General features: G+C 47.9%; 1 protein-coding gene across 1 annotated transcript; it reads right to left on the bottom strand.

The window, feature by feature from the left end:
* Positions 1–6,385: 6,385 nt before the first annotated feature.
* Positions 6,386–8,486, bottom strand: RASL11A (RAS like family 11 member A). The gene is made up of 3 exons (XM_031615673.2): positions 8,297–8,486; positions 8,082–8,218; positions 6,386–7,657 (listed from the first exon to the last, which is right to left on the bottom strand). The coding sequence occupies exons 1-3, from the start codon at positions 8,415–8,417 to the stop codon at positions 7,214–7,216; spliced, it is 702 nt and encodes a 233-aa protein (XP_031471533.1). The 5' UTR covers positions 8,418–8,486; the 3' UTR covers positions 6,386–7,213.
* Positions 8,487–13,244: the final 4,758 nt, after the last annotated feature.

The following is a 13,244-nucleotide window of genomic DNA, read 5'->3' on the forward strand; positions in this document are numbered from 1 at the left end:
TACGATTTGAAAAATAAGCTGTGGTGCTGAAGGATGCCTTCTCATTCTCTGAGCCTTGGGGTCACATTAGATCACAGCTCATCACTTATCATTTCAAGCATGAAGGCTAGAAATGTTCCTTGAATGACAGCAGAGATTCATCTCTAGCGGGCAATGTTCTTAAGTAAAAGTCACACCACAAGACTTACACTGTGAACACAAAAATATATAATGTTAGAAATAATTTAGAGTGATGAATAAGGAAGAAAATCTGGCTTGCCTTTGTGGAGGCTTTGTGTTGAGGAAAACTGCATTTTCCAGAGAGCAGGCAGCAATGGCTGCACATTTTCACTATTCAGGCAGGAGAGACACTGCAAGTGTTTGTCAGTAATAAATCTCTCAGTCAGATGGCTGGCAGATAAATTATGCAGAGCTTATGGCCAGAAACAGAAAGGAAAAAACACAAGGCTTCCGAGTTTCCTTTCATTTTGGGCAAGCTTTCTGCCAGGAGTTTGCTGCCCCAGAGTTTCTCTGGGACAAAAATGGGTGCTGACAAACTTCAGGAGGCCTCTCCACCTTTACCAGTTTTAAATACTGCTTAAGTACTATACACTATTATATAACACAGTTATGTCATAAGGTCTGTAACTTCCTTGTTTCACTGTATCCCTATATACGTACAAAAAAAATATTCACCTAATGATAGAGACATCATCTTTCTCTCACACTTTGTAGTGTGCAAAATACTGGCCAAAAATGAGATCCCACCTTACCCGTGCTTTTATAGCAAATTCAGTTTTCACTGGGAACTAAACCCCCACATTTTAATACTTCCAGAAACCACTTTAGAAGAGCAGTGAAGCTACAGGTTGCACAAGATCACCAAGGAATGCTAGAAAGTGTGGAGCTTTTGGGGTTTGTTTTGCACTTATCACATCTGGCCTGAGTTAACCAGGGCAGATACAATTGCCACATGCATGACTTGAGGTGGCAGTGAGATTCTTGTCTGCCAAACCTGAACTGCAGGTGGACTTGGGAAGAGAGGTAGTGAGTTGTTCATGCCAGCTTGTTTATACTTATGCTTATAGTGCCACATGAGTCTTTCAGACCTGGGATGCTCTCCCAAACCTGATTAGATGTTTTTCCTGGTGAAGGGCCACTAAGTCCTGTTGCTTTCCAGGAAGAGAATGGTGGTATTGAAGGTGAGGGTAGCTCCTGGTGACACTTGAAGACGCAATGGGGACCTGAGGCAGCTCTGTATATCCAGCTGGTTCACCCCAGAGCACCTGTCCCCTTGGGCAGAGAGAGGATACTGAAAAATGGGAGATCTGGGGAGGGCTCCTGGGGACCTGGCCTTGGAGAAAGGAGCTGAAAGGGGCAGAGACACACAGATGAACAAAGTAGGCAGTACACAGAAGAGATCAGAAAATTAGCCCTGAGTAGCACTCAGGAATTCATCCAGCTTTGTGAGCTTCAGAACAGCTATCTTTGATACCTTTTATTTTTTTCTTGCTTGCCTGTTTGTTTTTTTATTGGTATGCATTTCTAGACTAGCCTTAAAATTCTGGAGGGTGAGATCTTATGGGCATGCTGGAATCCTTTTCCATAGTTAACTGTCCAGACTCTTCGAGAATATTTCCAAATCCTCAGCCTAAACCCCTGTGCTGCAGCTTAAATGTAAAGAAGGGAAGACAAGCCCCAGAGGGAGAAGCTGAGCTGCAAAAATGCCTGAAGGCAGGAGTATCAAGCTTGTGGCTCTCACAAATGAGGTGGGATCTGAGCTGACAGATAAACCCATCTGAAGTCTTGGGAGGCCAGAGAATAGTAACCATGGCTGAAAGCAGATTGTGTGCGTGTGAAAATGAGCACTCATGAGAAGACAGAAGCCCTTGTTTGCTTGTTGTGAATTGAAATACAGAACAAGTTTACAGCAAGCAGAATTATGGGAAAGCAAAAAAAGGGGCATGCAAACATTGTTTATTCATTCTGGGATGAAATCAGGAAGGCCACAGCCCAGTTGGAGCTAAGATTGGCGGGGACAAAGAGAAATATGAAGGGATGTTACACATGCCAGCAGCAAGAGGAATTTTGGAGAAACTGTAGGTCTACTGATGTGTAGAAGAGACAATCCAATGGCAAATGACAAGCAAAAGACCAGAGTATTCAATGCCCTTCTTGCATAAGTTTTCATTGGCAAAGCCTCTTCATGTGTCCAAAATGATTTGTGAAGGAGAGGGATGACAAACAGCAGGAGCAACAAGTGAGAATCTACCAAGAGAAGCCACATGTGACCAGATGGAATTCACCAAAGGATGCTGACATGACTATATGGCTGCTGCCCATCTTCAGAAGCTCACAAGGACAGCTTGGACAACTGGATGCTTTGTAAAAACTCAGTAAGTATAGGTTGGATGAATAAACTGTTAGATAAACAGAACAGTAGATGGACCGTTAGGTCAAAGAATAATAATCAGTGTTGTGATGGGCCATCTGGCTGCCAGTAATGAACAGAGGACCCCAGGGAATGACACAAGAGCTGATATTGTTCAGTATTTCCATCGGTCACCAAGCTGATGACACAGAGGACACTTTCAGCACATTTATAGATGGTAACAGATTAGAAGCGATGAGTTCCATCTCCATTTGGCAGAGCTGGTAGAGCTTCACTCCAGAAGGGCCTTGAGAAAGTTGGGATCTGGTGACTGAATTAACAGGGTGGTAAAGACAAGGGAGGGCACAAAAAGCAAAAGGTGGAATGCAGTGTTACATTCACGGAAGTGCCAGTTTCCTCCAGTGTTCTCCCCTCACCATGCAAGAGGATGATGCAGGCAGCAAGACAGCTCATTGCCCAGGTTAAAATGACTCAGTTCTGCTTCAGATCTTGCTTCTGTTTCACCAGCTTTTGTATCTGAGCCTCCCATTAACAAAAGTAAATGGACCCTAACATCTTCTAAGCAAGCTTGCTCAGAGATCCCTGAAACAATCAAAAGATGGGGAAAACAATTCATTGCATATTATGCATGGATTCTTGGAATTTTAGATATATTAGGCAATACCTCTATTTATTTATTGAAATTAGCCTAATTGCATGCATATTTATTGTCTGCTGTTCCTTAGTATCTGGGCAAATCAAAGCAGACTGTTTCACTACAGAGACAGCGATTTTGCATATAAAATACGGGCAGTTTTACATCAGACTAATAACACTATTCCATTATTCAGAACTGGAGTTAAAATTAGCAAGCATCTCAACAACCAGATGCATATTTTATCTGCAAGGTACAAGCCCAAATTAGCCCCTGCCTCCTACCAAAAGCCCATAATTCTCAGTGGGCTCTTCTATGCCAAGATCACTGACACGAGACAGGCATATCCTATTTTAGTATTAGAGGTACCCCAGGAGTTATCCTCCATCTGCATCCATTTGCTCTGTGTTGGAAAAGTATGCAAGCCTCCAAAGCTGACCTTTTATATTGCCTTTTAAGAAGAAATAAGTTCTTTACTTGCTGGTTCCTATTTCAGTGAAAATGCAGCCAAACCCACCTGCAGAGTTGTACTTGCCTGGGTTCACCCCAGAAGCATCAGTTGTGTCTCAGTGCTGTCCTTAACAGCTGTCCTCTTTCTCCTCAGGCTGGCCAAGAGCTGGGGAGCCCCTAGCAGAGAGCAGGCACTGTATCTCTCCCTCACACTAAATAAAAGCCTGATCCATTATTCTTGTTGCATGAAAACCACAGAACAGTCCTTTAGCAGATTTTTTCCTCCCAGCAGCTGAAAGCAACCCACCCACTTTCACCCAAACCAGCCTGATCACATCCGTTCTAATGTGCCTGCCACACATCCCTAGCTGCTGAAATCCTAGGGATTGCCGATGCAGTGCTGCTGTTGCTGTGATTTCTCCATCATTTCTGCATTCCTTGGGCTCTTGCCAGTTCTGCCTCCCAGGATTAAGGAGCCATTGGGTCGTCCTTGTTTTAGAAAAGATGTGAGTGGCAAATCTGCCTGCTGAGTGTGGTTCAGCTGAAACCTTTTCCTAAAGGCTTCTGGAAGGCTTTGCAATAGGACCTTTTGCCTGATCTGGGGTATGTTTGCAGTGGGCCAGGGGATATCAGCTGCAGGAAGGGTGCTGTGATCCACCTGGCAAGCAGTGCTTGGCTTCCTCTTCCCATAGCTGAGCTGAGCTGAGCAGCAGCATTTGCTGATACTGGCTTACCATCATGAGAGGAGATGCAATGTTTACCAGGACCATTTTCAACCCGAGCAAAGGATGTTTTCAGTAATGGGAAAAGAGTCAAATATCTTACAAGAGAAATATTCCAGCTTTAAGAATTTATTACCACTTCCCAGTAACGTGGGCTGAACTATTAAATAACCTTGCGCAATTTCCTGGACAGATACATTTTAATGGGAGTGTTGTGCACAGATCAAGGGTGAAACACTGCTCACCAAGCCCAGGCCCATGGGCAAAGCCCTTTGGCCCAATGCTTATCCAGCAAAGGACAGCGGATGCTGGGGGCTGCAGCAGTTCACAGCATCACACACCATGAGGCCTCTGGGTGAGGATTTCTGTTATGGATTGCTATCATCGATCCAGAGACTACTGCAATTATTGTGCCAACTTTTCTACATTGCTTTTCAGCTGTAAATGAAATATTGTTGGTCAGTGTGGCAGGTACTCAGTTTCTATACCTTTTTTCTCTATACCTTCTTTATAGTGTGGTAAAATGGGGTACAGCTGTTGTGCTCCACAATATGTGCTAGCATAGCAAGCCATGATAAGTACTTAGATATCTGATCCTGCTTCTTTCAGTCAGGAGCAATAAGCAATGAATCTGGTGAGAAAAATTCATAGACCAATTATATCAAAACCTTTTTCAATAAAAAGAAATCAATTTCTCTTTTTTTTCTTATATATATACATGGAGAGAGGAAAGCGGATTAAGAGCAAGGCTGAGAATCAGTGGGGCTTTTTGAAAGCCTGAATTGTCACCTATTATCCAAAACTGAAGCTGATCTGCTATTCTGTGAGCTGTGTTCTAACTCGTAACCAACCTTTTGGGGCTGTCATTCTGGAGATATCTCTGCTGAATGGTCCATAAAGCCTTGGCCATTTCTGCTCCTCAGCCAAAGCTGGCACTCAGCTCTTGCCTATAGGGTCAGAGTGGTCCTTCTTGTCCGTGGTCCTTCTCATCCATGGACCCTCATCAAAACACACCACAGAAATACAGTGTGGATGTGCGGCACTGAAAACCACATGTGCCAAGAGGCAGTGAGGAACAGCCTGGTCCAGACTGCTGAACCAGGGCAGAAGGAAGAGGGAACCTCCACAAAGCTACATGTATGTAGCATCACCTTGGGATCTGTGGCTCCTGAATGGAATCACACAGAACAGGTTGGTGGCATCAGCTATTTTAAAATTTGTGAAGTCTTAAAGTATTGCTGAATGATTTCATTTCTGGGAGATAACTAGACAAAATAGCCCGACAGGTGGAGATGCTGATGTAGGATCAGCCATAATAGTGCGTGATTCCATCTCTGAAAACCCACTCATCCTTCCTACTGGGGGAAATTGCTGTGATTCTGCTCCATTGCGGAGGCAGTGGGAGGAAGGAGAGAGATTCATCCTTCCCTCTGATCACAAAGAAAGGCCAGGCCATGCCCTGCCATGCTCCTGAACCCACAATGGCTGCCTCCTGACCAAGCTGCCCTCAGTACCATGACCACATCCCCAGCTCCAGCTTCTCAGGAACAACAGACACCAATGTCAGTGCCCATTGCTCTTCCTCACTCTTGGACAACTGCAGTGACATGCAAGTCCACAGACAACACCAAGACTTAGCATATTGTATGGACACATAGGTGTTCCTCCAGTTTCAGGACAGTGAAGTTCCCCTTCAGATTTCCCTATGAATGTGTGTCCTGTGCATTGACATCAGTCCCACTAGGGCAGTATCCTTCCCATTAAGCACATACCCTGCTACTTACAAGCCCCCAGGTTAGAGTCCTGGACCTGGCAGAGCACATGTTATGATGAATAATCTTTCCAGTGTATTCCAAGAAGTACTTTCACTTGTCCACCATGCTTTTCACTTGCCATTCCCTGCAGGTCTCGAGCTGCCTCCCTTCAGTCCTGTTTCCTTTGTAGGGCCCATATTTCACACATGCCCTGGGAAGGGTGTGGTGCTTGGGGCGATCAACCCCTTTGCAGAGTTCTCTGTGTATGCCCAGTAAGCCTTCCCATTCAGGGATTGCTCCACTTCCACATTTTCCATTCAGCATGGAGCAGTTTTATTTTTACCAACACATCACACATACTTCAGAGGCACATTTGAAGTGCAAAGCCCACGTTCTGTGCTTAGACAGCCAGCAAACTGTTACTGAAAAACACTCTGATCGGTGTAGGGCTTACGTAAAATCAGAGTATATAGTCTGACCTGTTTCCAAATGGCTAGGAAATGGCCCTGGAGAGGATAGAGATGTGATTCCCTCTAAATGAGCTATTTTCTCTAATGGAGCCCACACACCAGTCCCCCCAATTGCATTTCTCCAGAGAAAGCAGCAGCAGTCCCACACACACCTCCATTGAGGATTGCTCATCTTCATCCCATGGTGATGTGTGGCAGAGCCCCCTCCTGCTCAGCACTGGGGCCTGGGGCACTGTGGGATGGGTCTACAATGCAGCAGATCAGAAACCAGCATGCTGCTAAGTGCATGTCATTGCTCAGCTGATTGTAGGTGAAAGAAGGAGGAAAGATGATAACCGGAATTATTACAGACAGCTTTATCTTTTCATGTTTAATATGGCTTTTTTTGGCTTTTCCTTTTCCCTCCAAAGGCTGGCTGAGCATTTTATGAGTGCTACACCAGCACCATTCCCATTTTACAAGCAGGAAACCAATGCGCAGAGAACTCACTTGAGCAGAGCACAGCAGCAAACCCCAGCCCACAAGAGAGCAGAACCAAACCTCCTGGCAAATGCAAATTCCCTTCTCCAACCATCTCCATTCAGTTGCTATGCAGCATTTTCTCTCTTTTTCTTCTTCTTTTTTTTTTTTTTTTTTTTTTGGAAAAATAACCCATCACAAACAAAAGAGAACAAGAAGGAAACCGCACGCTCCAACATACTTACTTCCATACCTTTGGCATTAGTACAAAAATAAAGATTTTTTTTATTATTTATTCACTAGCTTACAAAAATATAAAGTCTGTGGCATCCCCCTAGACCCAGACAGCAGCTCTATTTGACTCTGGGCGACAGCGCCTGCTTGAAGCGTCTCTTCAGGTCCTGCATGTTGGGGGAGCGCGGCCGCGGGATGACAGTGGGGCGGCGGCGCTCGGCGTGCTGCAGTTTGCTGACCTCCCGGCACAGGTATTGGAACACCTCGCAGACGCCCTGCAAGCTCTCGCTGGTGGAGATCTCCAGGAAGAGGCTGCCCAGTTCGTTGGCCAACTGCAGCCCCTCTTTGGCCTGCACCTGCCTGGCGTGGAGGAGGTCCGCTTTGTTCCCCACCACGACGATGGGGATTCGGGCGTCGGGATGGAGCTGACGGATGTGCTGGTGGAGGGGACGGACCGCCTGGTAGCTGCCGGGGTCCGTGATGGAGTAGACCACAAGGAAGCCCTCTGCCCACTTCATGCACCTTGACAGCGCGTCCGGTGCCTGCACGCAGTCCTCCTGCATCTGTAGCGGGACACAGCCGGGGCTTGGCACGGGACTTGGTACGGGGCTGCGAGCACCCGGCCCAGCGCAGAGCCCTGCTAAGGGGGTTGAGCTGTGTCCTGGGGGACTCGGCCCAGCTCTTTCCTTTTTAGGAAACAGAGGCTCATAAGCTGAGCTCTTGAGTGGCAGAGAATGCACTGTAGCTGAGCAAAGCACAGCGCAGGGCATCCCTTGAGCGGAGTGCGGCTCAGTGGGTAGCAGGAAAAAGGTCTGAGAGCTAAATATGCCCAAAACACGGCTTCGTGACCCTGTACAATTCAAGGGTTCTGAACCGTACATCCCGGCCAGTGGGGATGATCATTGGGAACCTCTGTGACACCCCCCCAAAGATTTTCGACCCCCCCGCTCCCCGATCCTCGCGGGTCTGGGCCGGAGCCGCCCGTACCTGGAGGCAACCCGGCGTGTCCTGGATGTGCACGGCCACCTGCTCCCCGTCCAGCCGCACCAGGCGAGAGTACAGGCTGCCCGTGTTGGGCTCGTAGTCCCCGATGAAGCGCTTGGTCAGGAACCGCACGATCAGCGCTGAAACAGAGCGGCCGCATTAGGACGGAGGGATAGGGAGCACAGGGGCGGACAGAGGGAAGGACAGCCCGCACTCACCGCTCTTGCCGACGCCGCGGGCCCCCAGCACTGCCAGCCGCAGCTCGGCGCCGGGCGGCCCCGGGGAACACTCGGCGATGGGAGCCAGCAGGAAGGGCTGGGACATGCCCGGCAGGCGCATGGGGCCCGGCTCGTCCCCGATCGGCCCCGCTCAGCTCGGCAGCGCCCGTCTCGGCCCCCGCCGCCCGCTTTTAAAGGCTCCGCCGGCACCGCCCCGCAGCCGCCCCCGGCAGCACCGCACCGCCCACCGCCTCCCCGCGGCACCCCGCGCTCAGCGCTCCCGCCTCGCGGCGGATCCCGGTTGCGTCCGCCCGTTCCCGTAGCGCCCGGTGGGTGCGGACCCCAAGGACGCTGGAGAAGCCTGGGCAGCGATGCGGCCCGAAGCGGAGAGGCGGCTTTGGGGTTTCGGTGGGTTTGCAGGGTGTGGCTCCAGCCCAAGAAGTCACAGAATCATAGAATATCTTGAGTTGAAAGGGATTTACAAGGATCATCGAGTTCAGCTCCTGGTTCCCACAGGTCCTGCATTATGTGTCAGCTCTGCAGCTGGGCTCTCGAGTCATTACAAGGGAAATGATAGTCTTTTATCTCAGTTGTGCATCTGGATGCATCCCTCCGGTGTCAAAATCCCAAAGCCTGAAGTCCCAGCTTGCAGATCAGGAACTACCTAGCTTCAAACACTCCACTTGACCCTGGGGTTTGACATAAGCTCTTTACTTTTCTGAAGGGAAATAAAGTTTCTGATGAAAGTTGATCCATGCTGGGCCTGAGGTCACAGCCCAACAGGTAAAGGAGCCTCGAATCCACCAACAGCCCAAATCCCTGTGTAAACCATTGCCTTGGTACCCCCAACACACCCCTACAACACGACGCTTTGCAAGCATAGAAGTCTCGACAAGTTGAATATTTCATTCAAGGGATGCTTTATTTTTACTGTTACCAGAGAGATAACAAGCCAGCAGGAAACAACACAGAGGATGGCACTTCTTCACATGCCAGGCACTGCTGTCACCTTCCTCCCTGCAAGAGCACAACATACACAACAACTACAAATCACACTGTTCTTGACTCTCTCATCCTCCCTTCTACTTTCTCCCTAAGCCCAAGCAAGAGCCCAGGTGCCATGTCTGCTCAGCACTTTTTTGGGAACTCCCAGCAACTCAAGAGCTCAGGGGAAGGCTGCCAGAGCAATGCCACCCACTCTGCCCTGCCATCACAAATGTGCTCCCAAGATAAGCCAACACCTGACACCACTGGGATGAGGATGGGGCGGGCTCCCTGCACCCCACAGCACCAACAGACCCTCAAAAATCCACATTCTATCCCACTTAAATTCTTCTTTTGTGGCTCAGAAACCACTTGGTAACAACGCTACTGCCCTGTACTGAAGGGCTACGTGTGATTCCCAGCAGTTAACACCATCAGTTAAAGCAGTCTGTCGAAGTTTGTTATTGTTTGTATTACTCCAGTGTCCAAGAACCCCTACAGGAGCATCAAGGCCATTTTTAGCCACAGACTGCTTCTGAAATCTCTCCATCAACACTCCCCATCATGCAGTTTCCCTTTCATAAACAAGGTTTCTCCTCTATCACTAAAAGCTTTTAGTTTCCAGTGGTTCATGCTATTGTCATCTGCTCCCATTGTCATGCACCACCTCTTGTCTTTGGCCTTGTGCACACTGCAAACACAGCCTATTTTTAAACATTTCTTTATAAAAGAGCTATCAGGGTACATCCAGCATGCCCTTGAAAGAACAGCATTAAAATGAGTCCATTCGAAGCTGAAGATTGCCAGGTGCTGAGCAGTGAGAGCAGCAGCACTAAACATCATCCCCAAAACCTGAGCTCCTTTTGTTCCCGGTCAGTTGCAGAGCTCAGGGTGTTCTGCCCAATGTCAGCACCCCAAAGGACAAGGGGTGACAGTCACACACTGCTGTGACTGCACAAACCAAGGCAGAACACACCTTGAAGCAACTTCTTGCCACGGCCAAAGCCGTTTGGGCTCAGATTGTTCACATGGCAGCTCAGATCAGCAGTGTTCGCAGACCAAGCACTCCTGCACTCCTTTTGATATATAGGCTTCAAATCCATTCCAAGAAATCTCATTTCTCAGCTGCAAACCCTACTTGGCAGCACCACTCCGTACTGCTCCACACAAGATGTCCCATACCACCAACCTTACAGTCTCTGTAAGGTCTTTCATACAAAGTTGTATTCCCACCCCAAGCTCCAAGGACTTCTGGCCTTGAGCACCCCCAGGAATGGCAGCTATAAGCTCTGGGCTTGGCTGGCAGGGCTATGTTGTCTTGAGGATGAGGGGCAATGAGCAGCAGCAACAAAGCTTCTCCATGTGCAGGACCACTGGTGAGAACCTCTGTTGTGAGCTAGCACGCCTTCACTGTGCCCCAATGAGTTTTCAGTAGCACAAACCCACATTTGAGCGTGGCTTTGCCTCCCACTCCTCAATCTCCATTGGTCAGTGGCTGGCCAGTTCGGAGTAGGCATGTGCAAAACGGTCACTGCCAGCTCGAGGACTACCACCCAAAGCCAGACAGCAGAAAATGAAATCAGGAGCTGCACCCAGAACTTGGCAGTTTCTGGGTTCCTGAGCTGTATGGGTGCTGAGGATGGGAGCCACATCCCTAGTCAGTGCTTGAGCCAGGACAGTTACGAGTGCGCAAAACCCACCAGTTGCAACTTGATTCTTAAATAGGCATAGGTACCTTTTTCACACATAAGGGCAAATCTGCAGCCCCAGAGTGCCATTGCACAGTGTGAAACACCAGCAGCACTCCTGAATCAGAAGGTACTTCCCACACAAATGGCAAGCCCAGCTGAACCGTGTCCTTCCTCCACACACCATGACTTATGGGAGCTCTCCACACCTCTCTGCACAGGCACATGGGAGCACCTGTGTTGGGATAGTCAGGATCACATCCTCCAACAGGTGTGGTCACAGCTCTTTGCACCCTCTGGACCAACTGGGGCCATCCCAGCACAGTAGCCATGCAGGATACCATACTTCAGATTATGATGCTGATGCAGACTGGATCAAGGACAAGACAATGTATGTCAGCATTTCCTTCCATCAGATTCAGTGGGAAGACTACAGAAGCATTCATTCGTGTGTCCTTGTGACAGCTGCCTACCTGCCTACTCCCAGGAATGGGAGGCATCTGCATTTTCCTCGCTCCTCAGGCACAGATTCTCTTCCCCAGTCCTTTCTGCCCTTTCACTGACCGTTCCCACTCACATAAAGCACTACCAGCACTAACACTGCCTACACAGCCCATAAGAAAGCTCAGATCTTGGCATGAGTGATGATGAAGGTGACAGCTCAGGTTTTCCTGCCTCTCTTCTGAGTATGCAGTAGTTCAAGGCAGTAAGGACTGACACACCTCAGCCCTCACCTCTGAATTAGGCTGCCTGGTGTGCACAGCACCACACAGAAGCATAACAGCCTGTGCTGATCCACGAGCACTCCACTCTCCACGTGTTGTACAAGGGTAGTGTGACCACCAGCTCCAGAATGTAAGTCTGAATTGTCTGCATAACTGAAATTGCACTAGCTCAATTATCAAAGAAATCTATAGCTTTGCAATCTTCTCCAGAAAGTTTTCCAAAACCATTGTGGAATAGAACAAAATTCACTGAAGTCTGTTCAATAAGCAGCTGTAGCTGCCACACAAGGCTGCATGGCTTTGCTGGGTAGGCAAGCTTCAGAACAAGAGAGCTATCTGCTGATCACAGCACGTGGGTCTAATCCATAGCACCCCAGCAGTAACAAAAAGGCAGAACCTACAAACCCATGACAAGGTTAAGCCTTTGCCAGTCTGTCCTCCCAAACATCCCAGCAAACCCAAAAAGGCTCTCTTCCTTTGCAAACCCAGTTTCATTTTCCATCACTTTGGGAAATGCAGGCTAAGGAAAGAAAGCATACCCTCCTGCTCCTCCCAGCCCACAGATTCCAAACAGACACTCATGAGCAGCTACTGCCTGCACAGCAACCTTCAAAATCACCAAGATGAAGTGGAAAACTCCAGAAACACAGCTCTCATATATGGCCTCTGCATACTGTCTATTCCTATTATTCCAAGCTGCTGAAAGAAATTCAGAAGTTTAAAACTACCCAACACTCATTCATGGTTGATCATACTCCCATCAGGATGCTACAGCAAATCCATTCTAGTCTTCACAGTAAAGTATAAAATAACTCACACAAGTATGCATCGGGGAAAACAGATGGAAACACCATCCCCAAAGAGCATTAATGCATCCCATTTAACTCTTACAGGCACAAAGCCTAATGGAAAATGCCCACCTTACAAGTCAAACATTTATTTTAGATTGCTGTGGAAGCTCCCAAGCCAAATAAGGCTGATAACCATCTATGGTTCAATATATACATCCAACTGCTCCAAGACGAATGTGTTTGTTCATAAAAGCTGAGTGCATAAAGCAGCAGCAAAAGTTAGGAGCCTGCTTCCTTCAGGTGAAGGCAGCACACTCCACATCTAACATGCAATGTCAAAGTACAACTGCCATCCTTCATCAGCACATGAAGGGGTAAGACTTGTCCCATCTTCATCAAGGCTCTTTAAGCAGATTCTTCTAAACTATTTACAAATGCATATTGACTCTGGGACATTCTAAAAATCCTTTTACTGGCTACAGTGGTGAAACAACTGTCTTCCCATAGCCATTTCTCAAGAAGTGCTTTGAAAAAAAAAAAAACATTCCCCCAATTATTCCTCAGTATTAAACTGAGGCCCTTTAGCCAAAAACTCCTATTGATGGTATGTGAAACCAGCTGTTTTCCCACTAAAAAAAATTAAACCTTAAGAGACACCGTACAGTTCTTGCTATTTGCTCTCAGTTCGCCGGTGAAATTATTCCATATCCTCTCATATTACCTCACTAGGTAATCAAAGGAGGATGATCATCATTGAGCA

Source organism: Phasianus colchicus, chromosome 1, assembly GCF_987193195.1.
Source record: "Phasianus colchicus chromosome 1, bPhaCol1.hap1.1, whole genome shotgun sequence".
Classification (NCBI taxonomy): domain Eukaryota; kingdom Metazoa; phylum Chordata; class Aves; order Galliformes; family Phasianidae; genus Phasianus; species Phasianus colchicus.

Excerpts from the sequence above, each read along its gene's own strand:
- RASL11A (XM_031615673.2), bottom strand. The coding sequence starts at position 8,417 with ATGCGCCTGCCGGGCATGTCCCAGCCCTTCCTGCTGGCTCCCATCGCC. Across the intron at positions 8,219-8,296 it reads CCGCGGCGTCGGCAAGAGCG|CGCTGATCGTGCGGTTCCTG; the intron begins GTGAGTGCGGGC and ends GCTCTGTTTCAG. Across the intron at positions 7,658-8,081 it reads ACACGCCGGGTTGCCTCCAG|ATGCAGGAGGACTGCGTGCA; the intron begins GTACGGGCGGCT and ends GTCCCGCTACAG.